The sequence below is a fragment of the Chaetodon auriga genome, chromosome 24, assembly GCF_051107435.1.
Source record: "Chaetodon auriga isolate fChaAug3 chromosome 24, fChaAug3.hap1, whole genome shotgun sequence".
NCBI lineage: Eukaryota > Metazoa > Chordata > Actinopteri > Chaetodontiformes > Chaetodontidae > Chaetodon > Chaetodon auriga.
In genome coordinates this window covers 12,028,808-12,048,447 of record NC_135097.1, presented here as the reverse complement: position 1 = coordinate 12,048,447, position 19,640 = coordinate 12,028,808, and the positions used below count along the sequence as shown (strand labels likewise).

Sequence of the window (19,640 nt, the reverse complement as noted above, 5' to 3'; positions counted from 1 at the left end):
GATTGTTTACTATTGTGCCAGCAAACACACATGCTGTGGACTAGAATCGGGACAGATTTGTTTACGGATGAGGGTGACATGAAACGAGCACTGAGGCTGGATGGATCGAAGGTGTGAAAGGCAGAGCGAGCAGGGGATATGGAGAGGCGCTAAAGACGTGGAGTGGTGTGTGGGCGGAGAGAGAGAGAGACGGAGGACGACAGGACATTAACGTACGCAGATGCACAGAAGGAGGTGGGCAGAGGAAGGCTGACAGAGAGGCTGAGAGGGAGGTGGAGATGGAGAAGATGGGAAGGAGGGAGGGGGGGAAGGGAGGAAGGAAGTAGGAGATTTAATGAAGCAGGTAGAAGGAGAAAAGCTGTGATGTCCACAGCAATACACTAATATGGGCTTTTGGTCATACCTTTTGGTCTGCACCTGCATTATTGCGTTAAAATCTCAATTTACCGCCTTTATTTTTCCAGTTTATCTCATGCTTTAATATTCCTTAAGAATAATCTGTGTTAATAAAGTGACTGACCAATTACAAGCTACTGCTCCCAGATCAGTTTTCCGCTGGGCCCTACTAGAGGGTTAAGCTGTCAAAACCGATTTTTAAAATTGCTGCCCAGGTGGGAAAGTTCAATTTTCCAAAATAAATCACTAAAAGCTAAAATCTTAGACTAACCTGTGATGCAAGAGTGTAGGCAGAGACTGAGGGAGTGGAGGGAAGCAGTCGCGGGATAGACGGCGGAGGAGAGGAGCGAGTTGAGTATTGAAGTGACAGGTTGTTGTCAGAGCAGTGAGACCCTGCGAGATAGATGAAGACAGGGTCAGCAACTCCCCGCTAATGTCACGGCAGATGACTAACTGTGGTTGCGTGTTTATAATTGTGTGTGGGTGTGTGCGTATGTGCTTGTGTGGAGACAGGGTCAAGCCATTTTTCGCCCCAAGGCTGACTGACCCGGGGGGGGAGGGGGGGCTCAGCATTTGGAAGTGTATGCGAGAGAGTATGCAAGTACAAGGTCAGCAACTTCGACACGGCACGCTGCTTGTGTTTGTGTGTTTGTCTCTGTGTTCTGTGTGTGTGTTGACCTTGGTGTGTATGTTTCTGTTCCTCCCTGTGTGTGTGTTTGCACTGAGTTGACCTAACGCTGCCAGTTCAAACTGTTCCGCTTCCTGTTTTTGTGCGTTTTCGCTCACAACATATTAACTCCGGTCCAGCTGAAAAGCCTCTTCGCTTCATGGACACGAAAACATATTGCGGTTGTACCTCTGCTGTCGGCTGCTTGTTGTCAGCTCAGCTAATGTTTTCTGCCAAACACTGTACGGCGGCATGAAACCTGTGACGAAGCACGGCATTTACAGCTGGCTGCACACACGTACAGTGCTTTATGATGACTTGCATGTAAAGTTTCACACACGAAAACTTGATTACTTCCACTCAGGGATCGGGGGAGTGCTGGAAATTCAGTGTCCACCTATTTTTAATGTTGCAGCTTGTGCTAAATAATATGTTCACATGAGAGACTGCCCTCTCATCAAAGTTTTAACATTTTGGGCCTTCACCTGCACTCACACCTCAAGGTGCAGCAGTAGCAGAGTGATGGGAGATTTTGCCCTGAGCTACAGGCAGCACTTGAAATAAATGTCTATATTCATAATACTAACATAAGCACACATGGATGGATTTTGGTGCACTCGAGGGCAGGTCAATAAGTTGTACACTCAGATTTAGAGTCTTGTTTTTGGCCACCTGAATTTAAGTCCAGCATTCTCTCTCTTTTTAGCTCTGTTTTTGGTCTCTGAGAACCCCTGAGGGAAGCATCTGTCTTTTCAGCTGATAAATGCTCCACTTGTCACCGGCTACCCGCTAACTTTATCTGTCAGGTGCTTGATGCTGAGCAGGTAGTGTACAGTGGATTTATCCGAGCCGGTTCACAGAAAACAGCCAACTGCCATGACTGGAGAAGACACTGATGAGAGCAGTGGGACTGAATCAGAACTGAAAAATTGAGTGCACTGTGGTTGTGTGATGTGGAAGCTTTTAGATGTTTTTTTTTCTGCTGGATGGCCTAGTATCAGCCAGTTTACTGTCGCTCTGAGGGTTTCTATCACAAAGCACAAACTAAAAACAATCTTAAAGTTCGAAAGTTCACATCAGAAATAGAATAATGTTTGACTGCTCTGTGGTCCACTTAAAGAAGATGCTCCTATTGACGGTTCTACAGTCCAGACTGAAAACAAGAGTTGATTGATTTTTTTTTTTCCACCTGGGCTCCTGTAGAGCTCAGGCCAGCTACAATCTTCTTCAGCTTTATTCGACTTTATTATTTGAACTTAATTACGGATGCTGGCTACAAGCCTGTCGTCACTTACAGTATTTCTACAGACTCTTGTTTCAGACCTGCTGTCATGTGATGAGCTTTCTTTATAGCTTTTCTTACTTGTGATTTCATTTGATCTGTTTTTAATCCACCATAAAGCACTTTGCAGCCACATTCTATTGAGTTCTCTTAAAAATGAAGAATGTTGTCTCTCAGCCACAGATATGGGGTTTGGCTGAAAGGCTGCCTGAGCTGTCGATGCCTTCGCTCAATGTGTTACCTGTTCAATGCGCTTTAATGAAAGACACTTTTTAAAAGGCTGATTTAGAAGCAGGATACAATTAAAGCCAACAGAAATAATTTGAGAGAGAGTTCACTTGGTGGTGCGATTGACAGGTTGAGTAACGACCATCCTTCTGTCTTCTCTGTCTACCTTGAAGGATTTGGACGTCATTCCTCGCTGCACCAACCCAGTAGAAGTCAGTCGAGTCCAGTGAAGTCCGGCAGCATCAGCAGAAATGGCTCCAGCAGCCATGTCTGTGCCTCCCTCCTCTCTCACCTCCTTCCACTCCTCCCGCCTCTCCTCATCCCTCCTTTTCTTCCTCCTCTCCTGCTTTCTCCTCCTGTCATGTCCTGGATCGGTGCATGGAGGCTCACCTGAGAAAAACTGCTCAGCTAGTGGAGACCCCTGTCAGGAAGGTGAGATGGTCTTCTCTGAGAGAAAACTGCAGATTGATGCGTTTGGACAGGGATGAACATGATTACATACAAGCAAAGTTCACCAGCAGATTCAAGATGAAAACATGATATACAGCCTAATTTAAAGGGAAAACATTGTGTCCAATAACATCTTTCTTCCACTTTCTAATTGGCTCATCTGCAGTATTTCATTCCTAAAGCGGCTTGTTCCAGTTCCATTTTGGATTGTTTTCATCTTACATCCTGTAGATTTAATAACCAAGTCTCCATTGTCTTGGCTGCAATATACATCTAGGATGTATAAAAGAGTGAAAAACTTTTGTTATTTAGCCATTTATGGGTGAGCATTATGCTGGGGGGCTCAGCCAGAGCTCTGCAATATGGTGTTCCTATAGCGAATTGTATATTTCTCATGTGGTTGCAGCATATTAGTCTTCTTAATTTGTAAAATTGGCATAACGTCCTGGCATTTATTGTAGTATATTTTGGCAGCTCATTCTGTGTGACCAGTCCAGAGGCTCTGCAAATAACAACAAAGAGATATATTTGCCAGTTGCCAGGTGCTAATGCACTAGTTAAAGCTGGACACTATCAGCAGAATGTTCATAACAAAGCCACATCAGGGACGCTGCACCATACCAAGTGTTTTACTGCCTCCTGAGCAAAAGTGTTCCACTGGTGAGTTATCAGCTCATTGTGGCAATTTACTGCCCTGAAACTAAAGCGCATTGATCCATTTCAGTAAGTTTTAGCAGGACAAATGGGATATTGAAAAATCTCCCACTTATTCTAATCCTTAATCAGGTTGTACTGCCACTGAGCTTTGAGATACAAGATTAGAGAGAGAGAAAACCGGGAGGTTATTACACAAAACGGTTGCAAGCACATATTTCTTATCATCCTTCGCAGCAGAACTCTGATTATCTTTAAATTTTTGTTTTGTTTTGTTTCAGGAGTGGTACTGCCCGTGTGGAACCCACAGAACCCCTCTGTAGGGGACAAAGTGGCACGCGCCATTGTTTACTTCGTAGCACTCATCTATATGTTCCTGGGCATGAGCATTATAGCGGACCGATTCATGTCTTCTATAGAGGTAGGCAAGGTTCCATTATTATTATCTAATATTATTATTAAAGTTCCTCCTCATGACATGAAACATCTTAATACATAGTGCATATATATTCATATATTTATCTCTTTATACTCATGTTTGTTATCATCTTCTCTTCTCTTCAGGTCATAACCTCCCAGGAGAAGGAGATCACTATAAAAAGGCCAAATGGTGAGACCACCACAGCCACGGTCAGGATCTGGAATGAGACCGTTTCTAATCTCACTCTAATGGCTTTGGGTTCTAGTGCCCCCGAGATACTGTTGTCTGTTATTGAGGTGAGAACAATATGAGCCGGGTGGTTACACATTAGATCAACTGTTACAAAATGTAATGGGAGCACTGTAATCTAATTTTCACCCCACCGATAGGTGTGCGGTCACGGTTTTGAGGCTGGCTCCCTGGGTCCCAGCACCATTGTGGGCAGTGCTGCCTTCAACATGTTCGTCATCATCGCCCTGTGTGTGTACGTGGTTCCCGATGGTGAGACTCGAAAAATCAAACACCTGCGGGTGTTCTTCGTCACGGCAGCTTGGAGCGTCTTCGCCTACATCTGGCTTTACCTGATCCTGAGCGTGTTTTCCCCTGGAGAGGTTGAGGTAAGGACAGACAGAAAATTTAGCTGCAGAGTTGGGCAGGAAGGAAGGGAAGGAAAGAAAATGAAAGAAAGTGAGGATCTGCAATCTCCCTCTCCTCTCTCCTCCAGGTGTGGGAGGCGGTGCTCACCTTCCTGTTCTTCCCCCTCTGCGTGGTCCAGGCCTGGGTGGCCGACCGTCGCCTCCTCTTCTACAAGTACGTCCGCAAGCGTTACCGTGCTGACAAGAACCGCGGCATCATCATCGAGACCGAGGGAGGACCGGACGGAGGGATAGGAGGTATTGACGGAGGAGGGGGAGGGGCACTGGGTCCTGGAGGCTTCACCAAGATGGACATGCTGGAGCTGGACGGACAGATGGCGCTGAACTGTCACAGTGGGATGGACGGAGGGATGATGGAGGAGGGAGGAGCGAAAGATGAGGAGGACGAGGCCAGAAGGGACATGGCGAGGACGCTGAAGGACCTGAAGCAGAGGCATCCGGACAAAGACATGGAGCAGCTGATTGAGATGGCTAATTATCAGGTAACCAGTGTGCTCATATGTGCACGTGCACACACATTACCTATGTAAACTTATGGATGTTAGGTGTATATTGCTCTAACAAAGACATACCTGTACATTTGATTTTAGCCAACAATATGAAAATCTTGAAAGCTTGTATATGTTGTGTATGTATCAATATGAATGGATCTTCTGTGTCAGCTGCTAATTATCGATGCCCTGAAGCATGAGTGAGCAGCTGCACTCCTTCATTCCGACTTTGTTCCTTAAAGTTTTGTTCTTTTCTCAGTTTCTAGGTAAGATATTTTTACATCTAAGTAATTGAAATGGTAGAGAATATAACATCATCCGTCACATTTCGGATGCGACGCCTCTGAGAGCGACACTGTGTAGATGACGCGGTGACACATTCAGTTGTGAACAAGGTGTTTTAGGTGATAGCACACAGACCAGCACAGAGCTGTTATACTGAGAACAAATGTTCCTGAGCAACTTCTGAGCTGCTTAAAAAATTAATTTGCATTTCTATTACTATTCATTACATAGCTGCCTGAGTAAACTTGCTTCGAATTAAGGTCTCCATTCATCTTATCTAACGCACATTTATTTCCAGAAATGGAAACCCATCTATGCACCAAATGTAAACAAAGTTATAAGGAATTTAATTAAAGTATTTTCTGGGTGTCACACAGCTACACAGCCCCTTTTAGCCTCTCTCTCACACATAAACAGATACACAGAGTGAAGTTTTCCAGGCGACTCCTCATGTACAGTAATGTTATATGCTGATAAAATCACTAGTCTGCAGTGAGGAAGGTGCCGGCTGGCTTCATTGACAGCACTGTAACATGCAACCCCTCTGCCATCCAGGTGATTTTTTGCCCGGTAAGTTACATGAACATTAGTGAGAGTTCAGTCTTGACCTTGGAAGCCGTAGCTGGACAAAAAATTTGCAACACGAGGTCCACTTGTTACCTTTTATCCGAGCTTTCAGCCGCATCTCAGACACTGAGTTCAAGCAGAAGGACTGTGAGGTTTAAAGCTCTGCAAGAAGCTCGCAAGTGAACCTCGAGTTCAGATTTTTTGGGGAATTTAGATTGGCCATTTCTTAATTGATATTTATAAGCATTGAAATCTCAGTGTTTTGTTCTAAATTTAACTTTTGGTTAAATTTGGCATTAGTTTAGTTGAGATCAATCAAAGCGTCACACAGAGATTAATCAACAAGTTGGTTAATCTGTTCTCATCCCTGGTCATAAGAATAAACCTGCTGCTAGATGGCTGTCAAACACACACACATGCACATGTCTTTGTCGCAAGATTTACTCACACATGCTTAAAATTCAGAAACATGTTTATTGTGTGAACACCAATCATCAACCTGGCACATTAAGGATTCCTCTGTTTTATCCACTGCACACATTTCATCCTTGAATGCTGAACTAGATGCTGTCCAAGCCTCTTTTCTGCTTTCCCCTCTTCCTTCCCTTGCCTCCTCTCCAAGTCGTTCTTGTTTTTTGGTGCCGAAGGAGGGAAGAAAAGGAGTGTGGCAGTTAGCCCCAGGTGCATTGGGCAACCCCCAGATGTTTGTTTGCATTCAGGCCTCCCTCCCCCCCGCAGCTACTCCCACAGCCTTGTGCAGTAAAAAGCAATGACAGCTGCCCTGGAGATTAAACTCCACTGGATAAATTAAGGTTCTTGTGGTTATATTGTATCTTTAAACAATAAAGGAATAGCAGTCCCCTTTGGATTTCACTTGGACTAAACTAACAATCGCTGATTCCATCCCTCCTAAGAGATGCAGATTATATTAGTATTCGAGTGAAACTGCCAGCTCCCTTCAGCCTCAGCTCAGAGGCCACATTTAATCTAATTACCTCCACAACTACAGTGGCCAGTTTATACATTTTATATTTGTTGGATCATTAAGATATTAAAGTGCTACTCACCCATACTTCTTTATTGAAATCATAACTTATAGATTGATAAGGCTCAGTAGATCAGAAGTTTTGCTAAGAGAGCCATCTAGTCTTGTGCTTTATGAGGAAGTTAATACTTAAGGAAGTGGGCGGCCACAATATTAAATCATTCCTCAGTTACAGCTGTTTAAAGCAAGAATGAAGCTTAGAGAAATAGACATCTCCTCGTGTTAAAGCACAGGAAACTCCAGTTTTGAAGGGTCCTTAAGTCAGTGAATCTGTCGCTGACCTTTGACCTCTATCCTCCCTGTGGGGACATAAGAAGAATTTCCCAAGGGTGATTCACCAGCTGTCTAACAGTGAAAGGTTTTACAAAGGAAAGACTAATCTGGAAAAGCAAATGAAGTCATAGATTGACATGATGAAAACAATAAATCACTTTGTTAATTCAATGGTTTTTGCTGAGCAGGTCCTGATGCAGCAGCAGAAGAGCCGAGCGTTCTACCGTATTCAGGCAACCAGGATGATGATCGGAGCTGGCAACATCCTCAAGAAGCACGCTGCCGACCAGGCTCGCAAGGTGAGGCGCTCATAATCCCCCCTCGTTATGATTCAACCTGTTACTCACATCTGAAAAGCACACCTGACCCTGACCTGACACGTCTACGTTTGTCCCGTCTGTTTTATTCCAGGTGGTGAGCAGCCATGAGACCCAGGCCCAGGAGGACGACCCTCACACTGTCAGGATGGAGTTTGAACCCTCTTTGTACCAGTGTTTTGAAAACTGTGGCTCCCTCAAACTAACCGTTGCCAGACACGGAGGAGACCCTGGAGTTACTGTCAAGGTGTGTGTGGGATTGTTCAGAAGAATGGTGTGTATATAAAAGTGTGTGTGTGAGGGAGAGAAGCCAAAAGACAGACAAAAGCAGAGAGCAGAGAACACAAAAATCTACTCTGAACTGATTTCAGTCACATCTCTGGCAGTTTTCCTAGTCTGAGTCTGATCTTAGCCGTAACATGTTCTCACTCTGCAGGCTTTGAGTATCCTCGTCCTCTTTTCTGGTGGAGTGCTGGTACAAGAACAGACGTGGATGATAGAGGAGCGTAGAGCTGGGAAACACAATAAAAAAAGTATATAAGAAAAAACGCTTTCATTCAGATTTTTAGCTTGCAGCTCAGGTTGTAACTCAAAGAAAACACATATCCTTTTGCAAAGGCTCATTGATCTCGGGCTTAGCGTTGGCCTGATACTCTGAATAAGAGATTTTCTTTCAAGTCTCCCACAGAGAGTCCGTGTCAGTGAAATGATATCTGATCTGCTCGCAGCGGCTTTGCGAGGCTGTGTCTCCTCTATTCTCCTGCTTGTATACAAATGAACTGCGATGCAGCATCAGTGCTGTTTGCAGAGGTGTGCTGGTAGCATGGCCTCGGTCCTCCATTTACTGAAGGCTGATTTTGTTAAGTGAAGTGACCTATTTAGTCCCCACACAGGCTCTTCAGGCATAGCACCGCTTGCAAGACGACAGAGGGTCTCAATAAGGTTACTTGTAATGGATGGCACACTTAAAATGGTCAAACGTTCTGCTATCTGAGCCTTTTTTTAATATACAAAGGAAGTTGAAATAAAGCCCTGTTGAAAGGTTTACCAATTTTAGCATGAGGTAGCCATTCTAAAAAATGTGCCAACATTTTGACAGGTTTAAACAGTTTTTTCTTTATATCATGCATTAATTGATCATGTTGCCAATTGAGAGCACCAGAAACAAGCTGTAAACATACTGACACACTAGTTTGCATCTGTTTTTAAGCTAATATAGCTAACTTGCTGGCAAACAGCTGCTTGTGGACAACATCAGCTAATATTTGTGTCTCCTTTTGGCTCTGTTTTGGTCTCCACCAACTCCTGAGAAAAATGTTTAGCTGCTAAATGCTCCAATATGTTCATCAGCTAGTTGCTAATTTGTCTGTCCTGTCATTTTTTTGATTTTTTGTTGGAAACAATGCTGATAGTGAGTGAACCAAAGCAGTAGAGATGCACACCAGAAAGCCAAAACAATGAACCAAAAGCTAAAATGATGATGCAGTGCTCTGTAGAGTTGTAGTGAACAGCAGTTGCGTGATAATTCACTGTGTAGTAGTCAGTACCATCCCTACTATAACATAAAAAGATGGATGTGTTCTGATTTTATGATCACAGCAGGATATAATTTTTTCACATTTTAAGGCAAAAATTTCAAAAGCAGACGTGCTGACGTCTGAAACATCTGAACGAAGCCTCTGTGTGCAGCAGTCCCAGAAATATCGGCTTGTGTAATGGATGCACTCAAAAATAAGTTCAGCTGTGTCACTTATACGCATTTCATCAAGAGCTAAAACTGGAGCAGAGCCAGGAGAGTGACTACAACACTGAGTCACTGTTTCAGCTCTGCCTACAAACCAGCACACATTACTTCCAAGCAATCTGAATTTTTTTCCAAGTTTACATAACAGGTGACAATATAATCACTGTTATCTGATCATAAGCAACGTTGGTAAGTTTGGAAGCTCCTATAAAGGATGGAGAGGGTTACTGAAGAGGGCAGATGGAGGGAGGATGGAGAGAAAGGAGAGGATACAGGCAAAGTTTTGTTGTATATCTTCAAAGTCCTTATTATCAGACTGTATCTGACCAGAGGGCTCGGTTTAATGAAGCTGTTTTTCTTGTTTTCTCTCACCCTCTGTTCACATCTCCCCAAATGCCTCTCCTCCTCTCCATCCTCCTCTATCTCTCTCTTCTTCTCCGTACTCGGTGTTCTTCCTCTTCCTTTGTGTTTATCTGCCCTTTTCATGTCTGCTCACTTCTGTTTCATCTTTGACGGCTCGTTTTGCTCTCGCTCGCTCTCCCCCACGTCTCACCCCGCTTCCCTTCTCTCTGTGTTCCCAACTCCCCCAGGTGGATTACCGCACAGAGGACGGTACAGCAAACGCAGGTTCAGATTATGAGTTTGCCGAGGGAACGCTGCTGTTTAAGCCCGGAGAGACCCTCAAAGGTAAAAATAACAGCAACAGCAATAATTTCTGACATATTTTTAACAAACAAGTCATTGAGACTGAGGCTCAAATAGCAGAAGTCATCTGCTGCACTTTAGGCAACTCTTTCCTCTGGCTGCAACAAAAAATTTTAGGGTTTATTTTGTAGCTTAATTTGTGTCTAAAATGACAATTCTTTTAATAGAGATCACGGTGGGAGTGATTGATGACGACATCTTTGAGGAGGATGAGTATTTCTATGTCCACCTCAGCAACCCGCGAGTGGTTGGATATCCTGAGATCGGCACTGCCCCCCTGGATGCCAGTGCCACACCCAAAGCAGTGCTGGGTGACAACCACACAGCCACAGTGACCATCTACGATGACGATCACGCCGGTAAGAGGAGCCCTGAATAAAGGCACAGCAACTGTCCATTTGGTCTTTACATGTTGTAGTTAAAGACAAACTGAGATTTGATTTCTTCTCACTGTTTGTGTAAGGGAATATTTACTATAATAATCACTAGAATTTTCCATATTTCAGAAGAGAATAAAACAGTTTCGTGCCTTCATGATATATACATGTGCCTCAGACTGATACGCTGATCCAAGGCATTGTTTCCCTCTTCAACAAGACTTCATAGCTTGGTGCAAGCTAAGCTAACTGGCTTGCTAGCTTTACTGTAATATTAATATTGATGTTACTGTTCTGCAGGGAGTACTTTTACTAGTCCCTCTGTAGATATGAAGAGCAACACAACAATTCGTATTTTTAGGTGATTATACACTAATGAAAACATAATAATGAATGTTGTGGTCCATTTCTGCCAATAGATCCCCCAATTCCTACATGACGGACCTTTGAGTAAAAGATCTAAATTCTTCTTCCACCACTGCTGCCAACACAAATATTGTGCCAATCAAATTAGCAGCACCAGCATCCTCACTCAGAGCCAAAAATTCATGCCTCCCGAGAACAATAAGTGTATAAAAACGTTTCTAAGCAAAAATTTGAATTTGAAGTTCAGTTTGTTATTAACCCTCTGTGCCTTCTGTTAAAAACAAAGTGTCTAAAGTAGACGTGAAGAACTGATCTGTAATAATGTTAAATTACTGTTTGTGGTTTTGATGGAAATCTGTGCCCCGCACCAGCTTAATGTGGATTCCCCTGGGTCCACTGCTTTGCCACAAAGTCCCAAGATATCTACAAAAACATAGCAAATGAAGGTTAAAAGAGTTCCATTCCCAACAATTTCACCACTTTTTCAGTTACAGAAGTTTAACAACATCCAAAGAGAATTGAGGAGAGGGAGGATGAATGGAGAGTGGGCGTTTACCTAATGCTTATTATCTTTTATCTAGAGAGAGTGGGTGGTAATCTATTATCCCTTTCACTATATGGCACACCTTGGAGAGCAAGCTAGTGAGTGAGAGCGTAGGCGTTTATCAACCTCATCTTACACATCCCTCCAGTGTTTCTCTCTTGTGAAGTACTGGATTTTCTCTCTTTCTTCTTTCACTTTCTCAGGTATCTTTACCTTTGAGAGTGCCAGTCAGAGGGTGAGCGAGAGCGTGGGTGTGATGGAGGTGAAGGTGTTGAGGACTTCGGGGGCCCGAGGCCTCGTGGCTGTCCCCTACCGCACTGTGGATGGCACCGCTAAAGGAGGGGAGGACTACGAACTGGCTGCCGGCAAGCTGGAGTTTCAGAATGACGAGACCATGTAAGTGCAGATGTTGTCAGATGTCGCCACAAATTGATTCTGAATGGTTTTTCCAATACATAGACTGGGCATTAAATGATTTCTTAGACAGTACCGTAAGGCCACTATCACAAGTTTGATAGTAGATAATTAGAGGGAGAAGTTGACCAGCGGCCTAATATCTAAAAAACTGCATTATATTTCTTTAATTTAACATCTAAAACATGTTTCTGTAGCACCAATGAAACATTCCTCCGTCTCAGTTTCCTTTCTGTGTGACTGACTCCCATTCAGAAATTGCTGTTTAGTTTAATTGAGTGTTTAACATGCATTCACAGTATAAATAGCTCCATTAGGCAGATAACAGTGTAATAATGTCACTCTTCTAGGTAGGCTACTCTGCATTAAAATGCTTTCACTCACGTGTGCGCACAAACACACACACACACAAAATTGCTCTTGCGTCCTTGGGCACATGCATTTTTAATATGCTGATGTTAGCGGTGTTAAATTGACCAATACATAAAGCGGTTGGGAATGCAGTTTCCTCAGCGCCTCCTGGGGCCTATAAAGCAAGGCCTCTGTGTTTGTGTGTGTGTGAAAGTGTGTGTGTGTTCGGGCTTGTACTAATATTGGTATGAGGACCGATTTGAGAGTGAAGCCGTTCGAGCATAGTGGGGACGTTTCCGCTGATTCTCACTTCCTCAAGGTAATGTTTGATGACAAGGTCAGAAATAGGTTAGGGTTGGACTCGAACACTAATAAGTGCTTAAGAGTTATGGCATGGGACAAGTCAACGTATTTATGTCCTCACAAGTATGATAATACAAGTGTGTGTGTGTGTGTGTGTGTGTGTGTGTGTGTGTGTGTGCATGCCCTAGGGGAGGCCAAATGTTGGCAAGGCCATTCAAAAGCTGTTCATCTGTGGCCCTCAGAGAAACACTGAGAAGATGGAGTGTGTGTCTACCTGTGTGTGTGTGCGCGTGTGTGTGCTCATGTACTTCTGTCCTTGTAAGGATTTTACATTCAGACTTGGAGAGTGAGGACATTTTTGTCAATGCGCTGTTCAAAGAGCTGTTGGAGGGGTTGAGACTTTGGCTTCAGGGTTAAGATGATATGCAGGTTAAGGTTAACTGCAGTGGTCAAGCATGCACTGTGATCAAGGCTGCAGGGCTAAGGGATGTCAACGAGGGTTTGTGTGTGTGTGTGTGTGTGTGTGTGTGTGTGCGTGCGTGTGTGTGTGTGTGTGTGTGTGTGTGTGTGTGTGTGTTCGAATTTAAAAATGAACAAGAAGCTTGCCGGCTGACACCAGCTAGGCTCCATCTATGAGGGTCATTCCAAGGGCAGAGTGTGTTTGCATGTGTGTGTTCATGTGCAGTGAAAGTTTAAGCCTTTTGATTTTCAGGACACTAAACTCCACTTTTAGCGAGCAGTACGTCTGTAATCAGACCTGAAAAGTACGTGCTCTGAGGAGATGGGCAAACTAGAACAAAAAGCAGAAAGCTCTTGTATAAACAGGCTCTCTCATCCACCTCTTTATTTTTTCATGTCTTCTCTCCATGCTGCCCCTCTCTGTGTGTTTTGGCTCCTCTTTTCATCATTCTGCCTTTGAGCCCCTTGTCAAAAAATTCCTTCCTCATCTCTTGTGTAATCCTGCCTTTCTCCACCTCGCTCGTTTGTGTATTTCCTCCCTCCATCCCCCTTTTTTCCTCTCTTTTCTGTCTTTGCCTCATTAAATTAATGCTCATCACTAACCTGGGATTTCTTTCTTTCTTTCTTTCTCGTCTTTATTTACCTCCCATTCCCAGTATTTCGGTCTGGCGTATTTTTAGATTTTCTCCCCCCCCAGCGTCTCCTCCTCCCTCGTTCCCTCCCTTCTTCACCTTCTCCTCTACCCTCACCTCCCTGTCATCTCATGTCTCTCCCCCCTCCCCTTTCACCCGCTCCCGCACACCTTCGACTCTGCTTCATTTGCATCTTCCCCCCTTCTGCTTTTCACCTTTACTTATTTACACTGTCAGGCTCTTCATCCCCTCTTTGCCTTCCTCTTCCTCTACCTGACACCTTTATCATCCTTCTCACCTCCTCCATTCTTTTCGGTCTCCCCTCACTCCACGTCTTCCTCCTCCCTTAATTTATCCCTCCCCTCATCTTCTCCATCGATCCATCTCTGTCTAACCCTTTACTCAGAGAAAAAGGACTTACTGCCAAGGCAATTTAGCTGGATCACAACCCAGACATAATTCACCATCCACACCTCCCTCCACTCTCCCTTCACCCTCCCACAGTATGTCTTTCTCCAACCTGCATAATTGTTTTCCTTTCCCCTTTTGCTTATTTCCTGCACTTAAGCAGCCCCACACTAATCTGTCCCTTTGCACTTCCCATCCTGCCTGCTGGAATGAGCTTCCTCAAAAGTTCAGAAAAGAGTGAAGTGGTAAAAGTAGGAGGACGGACCAAGAGAAGTGGGAGACGGGTGAGAGAGGGGTGAGCCAGGTGCTGCTTAAAATTCTTTGGGAAAATCTAAACGGCACTGGAGCTGAACTGACAAGACGAGAGGAAAAGGAAGTGAGGAAGAATTTCTTGAGCTGTACTTCATAAAAAATAATGTGACACCACAAAGAAAATTCTCCTTTCTCTCGCTTCCCTTCATCAGATCAGAGGTCAGGTTTCAGATGAGTGCTCTCAGGAGCTGTTAGGGGCTCAGTATCTGGCTCATTTACACTTCAGAGAGATGGATGTTTGCTGAGATATGTGTTTAAAGGAGCACTCCACCAAACGTATGCACATGCTGTTTGCTTGTCTTGAAGAGTTCTTCTCAGAAAACAGGTGCATAATCTCATCTTGGGCTTGGAGGATATGAATTTATAGCACAAAGCCTGAGTGATAAAATGGGGGCACTAACCAGGCAGGGAGGATGAAACGAAACATGCTATCCTGTTGCATTATGGGAAATGCAGGACTGTGACTAGTGACTAAAAGTCATGACATCTCAATCTAGCTTTTATTTTGATCAATCTTTATCCCTGGAATACCCTTTGAAAACTCCTGGCCAACATGCCACCCAAACCACAGCATGCAGCAGCACAAACAAATATGACAGGAAAATGTGGTGCACAAATGCCTAAAAGCATGGATAGTAGTGTGAATTCCTTTCCAGAGAGACAATGTGTCTAGATAGATATACATATATATAAGGACTTTATTGGTCCCCTGAGGGAAATTGCCGTGTTGCAGCAGCAATTCGCATACGAGAAAACACGCGTAACTTACATTAAGCTGACCTGAGGTAGGTAAGAAAAACACTATTTTAAGAATATGCACACATGGGCAAAGAAACTGCTGTGGTACATAAAACATAAAATAGAATAAGTTACTCATAAAGTTCAATGTGCACAGTCCCTCAGAAGCTGAGCCCCTCATGCTCAGAGGAGAGCCATCGTACAGCATTATTACAGAGGGCAGGAATGACTTTCTGTCGCAGTCCTTCCTTCAGTGGAGTCAAAGAAGCCTCCAACTGAAAAAAACTGCTGCCTGTCTATGCAGTCTTAAACCACATGTGGAGGGAAAAGGGGAAAAAGTCAGGAATGTAGAGCTGAAGAGTAAAAGATGGAGGGAGGAGGAGATAAAGAAGGATGCCTTCGCTTCATGACGCGATAATGAGCTGAGGACAGACTGAGAGAATAGCATGAATGTATAAGTATGCTAACGTCAGTGTGTTGGGATTTATTCAGTGTCACAGGGGGAAATCACACACATAAACATATACAGTGAATCTATGTTTATTCAGGATTTGGACTCACGTAATAAACCACAAGGAGGAATGAATTCTCTGTTCTCTGTTTGTTTGGCTCTCTCTTGTTTGCCAACGCAGTCTCTCCTGGGCCTCTCGCTTCCTCCTCTCTCCTCTCTCTCTTCTTGTTCTTTTTGTTAATCAGAGGGCGTGTGTGTGTGTGTGCAGGAGTCAAAGGCAAAGTGAGCAGTGTGTGTGTGTCTGTGTGTGCGTGTCTGTGACAGGGATAGGCTCAGCAGGACCAGTTTATTCTTAGCCTTCCTCTGACCTGCGACTCAGCGCAGAGTCACAGCCTCGGCACAGACTGTGTGTGCGTTTGTATATGTGACTGTGTGTGGGGTCCTCTCCCCTGGCTGCTCGTTAGAAATTTCAAACAGGTGTCGCCACCAAACTGTGCCGACACCTGTTCAATTACTGCCTCGCCCTGTGAGTGTATATTTACGTGTGTGTGTGTATGTGCGTTGACTTTACATAGCGAACCACCTCCAACAATGTTATTTCCAAGAGCACTGAAACTTTTTATTATGTCACCTCGCAAATAGAGCTGCATTTAACCATTGCTTTGTTCCTAAAAAATGGCACTTCAGGATGCATTTTTCATACTTAACTGAACACTCCAACCCCTGTAGCTGCCATTGCTTCACCTGTCAGTCTGTGTGTGATCGGACAATCACTGTTCAGGTGAATGGTCGCTCTCATCGTGCATCTCAGACGACAACATACTGTAATTCAACTTGCAACCTCCCAGTCGTCACTGAAAGGAAGCAGAAACTGTAATTTTGTTCTCTAATAGGATCATAGAGATCACTGAAACCCCCCTGAAGGGCACTAGCCGAAGTACCACTTCACAATATTGAGTTTTGCTGTAATGCCAGCATCCTGCCATGTTGTGTTGTGTGCTAATGAAGCCCAAACACAACATCTTAGTGGTTTTGACAAAGCTGTCAGAAGAGCTGTGATCATACATTAGCTGCTAATGAAGGAGTCAGCTCGTACGTTTTAAACAACACATTCTCCCTTCGGCGAGATGTTTCTTGGAATTAAGAGAGAGAGAGAGAGAGAGACGGAGGAAATGCTACTGTACCAGGAAAGTGAGAGTGTGAGCTTGTGTGTGTGTGTGTGTGTGTGTGTGGGGGGGGGGGGGGTGTTTGCGTGTGTCACAGTGCTTGTAAAGTGTTTGATATTTGCAACCTGTTTCTCCGTCTGTCGCCAAAGTAGGGTGACTAACCCAAAGCTGTTCCCAAAATAAAACATCCTTTGAACTCCAAATCCCCGAGAGCTGTGCGCTGTGTGCGTGCGTGCTGCGCATGAGGGCGTGTGAGCATTCAAGTGTGTGCCTTTTTGTGCACGAGGCGCGTTCATGTTTGTGCGTTTCAGCAGGTAGCGTGTGTGTGTGTGTGTGTGTGTGTGTGTGTGTGTGTGTGTGTGTGTGTGTGTGTGTGTGTGTGTGTGTGTGTGTGTGAGAACAGTTTGCAGTATTTCCTCACAGTCATGTTTGTTGCTCATTTAGCGAGTGTCATGAGTGCCATGCCATCTCTTCCTCTTACCCGTGTGCACGCACACCACGCACACACATAGTCGTGTTTCAGTCACTTCAGAGGACATTACATTGACTTTAAATCATTTCCTGGTGACTTACCCTCAGCAACCATTACTTTCCTAACCCTAACCCTTATCTTAACCCCAACCTAAAACTAAGCTTACCCTAAACCTAACCTTAGCCTAAATTTAACGCGCTCTTCACCCACAAATGTAATGATCTACATCACGGGGACTTGCGTTTTTCCCCATTAGGAAGGCGAGTCGTGGAAAGAGATTTACAACATGTCTCCACAACATGAGTAATACACATCCAGAGGCACACGTGCATGCATGCACGCATGCACGCACACAAGCACACACACACTTTAGCACTGTGCAAACAATCAGCGTGTCGGCACATTGTGCCCTTCCTGCTTATCAGCACACTGCTTAATAAAGTGTTTATCGTCATATTGAGGTTAAATTAGTTTCAGACAGCTGCTTGGGTTTTTTTTCCTCAATGTCAGTATGTTAAAGTCTAAGCATGTGTTGTTTGCCCGATATGACTGAGCACACATGTGTCACAAGAGACATGATATCATAAGGATGTTTGCATGCTGCTTTGCGTGAATCTCACATGTTAAAATTGTCAAGTGGCGGGTTGGTATTTGTTACACAGCACGCGTCCTGGTTGGTTTGCATGCATCCTGCTTCCTGCTGGGCATACTTAGGCAGCAGAGTTGGTGTTAGAAAATATCCACCATATAAACCCTTTAATATGGCTAGAAAGAGCCTGTGGTAATGTACATGGCAGCTCTGAGGCAGTTCTCTTATTTCCAATAATAACTGGACAAACACAATTGCTACGTTTTTCATACCCTGCAAGAGGTTACAAAAATTGTGACTGTCTACAATGCATTACTTCTGAAAACGGCAATGGCATTAATGGTAATAATAAGAATGATTTTATTAATTGAAATGACCAGCTCGTTGATTGTCCGTGTGATCATTACTACTCCTGTTCCACTTCCTCTCAAGGCTGTGTCTTATTACGTCATTCCTATATCTGCCCTATTACTTAATTGTAGCCTCATAAAAGAACCATTTACTCTATTATCTCTGCTTATTCAGTTTCCTGATTTCTAGCTCTGTACATTATTCTCTCCATCTCTTCACTTCTGTCTAGTGTTAATTGGTCTCTTTCTCGAGTTAGTGCTGGTGTAATATGAAACATCACATTTTAGTTTAGTCTCTGAAAATATGGGATTGGTTTGCATTCTTATTACCACGGCTTCTCCGGCTATATCGAAATGTAAAATTTTGTGGGGTTTTTTTGGTGTTTATGTTCTATTTTTTTAACATATTTTTTATGACCTACTTACGTCCAGTCGTATGAAGTATTTTCCATCAGTTTTGTCCCTCCAGCTGCAGATTATAAGTCTATTGCAGTCAATTAAAAGTATAGAGTAGAGCCAATATAGAAAGTGCAATACAAAAACTATTTAAGCTTTATATAAGATGAGACAGCAGCCATGTATTTATTGTGCGTTTCAGGACAGCTTTCACTGCCGGCAGTTGCATCACAGTCTCTGATGTTTCCTCCTCTCCTCTACACGTACCGCATCCCTACAGGTTCAAACAGCAGCCTGCTAATGGCCAGATAAACACTTCCAACCCCCCCTTTTCTCTCCGTTGTATGAGGAGCGTCAGGATTCCTCCGTCTCTATGAGGATGACAGGAATTTCATTTTTTATTCTTTCCCTGTTTGTTGCCTTAGCAACTTTTGATCCCTCCCATTGTAAGCCCAACAAAGAGGAGACGGCAGAAAGAGGCAGAAAAATGGAAAGATAAGGAATAAAAGGGAGAAATTATGAGTAGAAAAGGGAGCTTTGTTGTTCTCTGATTTGCCTTGTTCTTCTAAGGATTTGTTTTTCTGCTGTCATGTGTCCACGCTGGAAGTATTAAGAACCATATGATTACTCTCCCCATTATTTCTCTCATCCCATCTTCTCTCTCATTGATTTCACCTCTTATTCCATTTTTCTGCCGTTCAGTTGACAGATTCTGGAGCCGCCGTGAGGGCGCGGGCGCTCATGTGAAAGGCACACATCCATTGTTTGCTCTTTAATTAGTAAAGGAAAACATTCTTTGGCCAAATGGATTATGAAGATTAAAGAGTCAAATCACATTTCAGCATAGTCATGGTCTGCCTGACAGAGAGAAAGACGGAGGGCAGGAGGAGATAAAGGCGGGCTGAATGACAGAGTCAGAGAGCGAAAAATAAGGACGGAGACGACTGTGAAAGAAAAAATAGAGGAGAGATAGATGCGCACACATGCTTTTATCCTCCCGTTTCTTCTCCTTCTCTTTCCTGCCTCTTCTTGTTTCTCCTCCTCCTCCATGCCTTTCTTATTTTCTCCCTCCTCTAGCCCCCCTCCTCTTTCTCTTCATCTCCTCTAATGTCAGAGCAGTCAAAGTTAAGG

The 19,640-nt window shown here is 43.9% G+C and overlaps 1 protein-coding gene across 5 annotated transcripts in view; it reads left to right on the top strand.

The window, feature by feature from the left end:
* Positions 1-19,640, top strand: part of slc8a4b (solute carrier family 8 member 4b) — a 101,314-nt gene that overhangs the window by 54,806 nt on the left and 26,868 nt on the right. For 4 of the 5 annotated variants that reach the window (XM_076725071.1, XM_076725070.1, XM_076725069.1 and 1 more), the window contains exons 2-11: positions 2,747-3,005; positions 3,959-4,098; positions 4,242-4,394; positions 4,488-4,715; positions 4,823-5,236; positions 7,604-7,714; positions 7,827-7,979; positions 10,067-10,163; positions 10,349-10,540; positions 11,672-11,864. In XM_076725071.1, coding sequence (XP_076581186.1) covers positions 2,825-3,005; positions 3,959-4,098; positions 4,242-4,394; positions 4,488-4,715; positions 4,823-5,236; positions 7,604-7,714; positions 7,827-7,979; positions 10,067-10,163; positions 10,349-10,540; positions 11,672-11,864 — 1,862 coding nt within the window. In that variant the 5' untranslated portion in view covers positions 2,747-2,824. Of the gene's footprint in view, positions 1-2,746; positions 3,006-3,958; positions 4,099-4,241; positions 4,395-4,487; positions 4,716-4,822; positions 5,237-5,424; positions 5,429-7,601; positions 7,715-7,826; positions 7,980-10,066; positions 10,164-10,348; positions 10,541-11,671; positions 11,865-19,640 lie in introns of those variants that run through there. The other variant, XM_076725073.1, reaches the window with a different exon arrangement.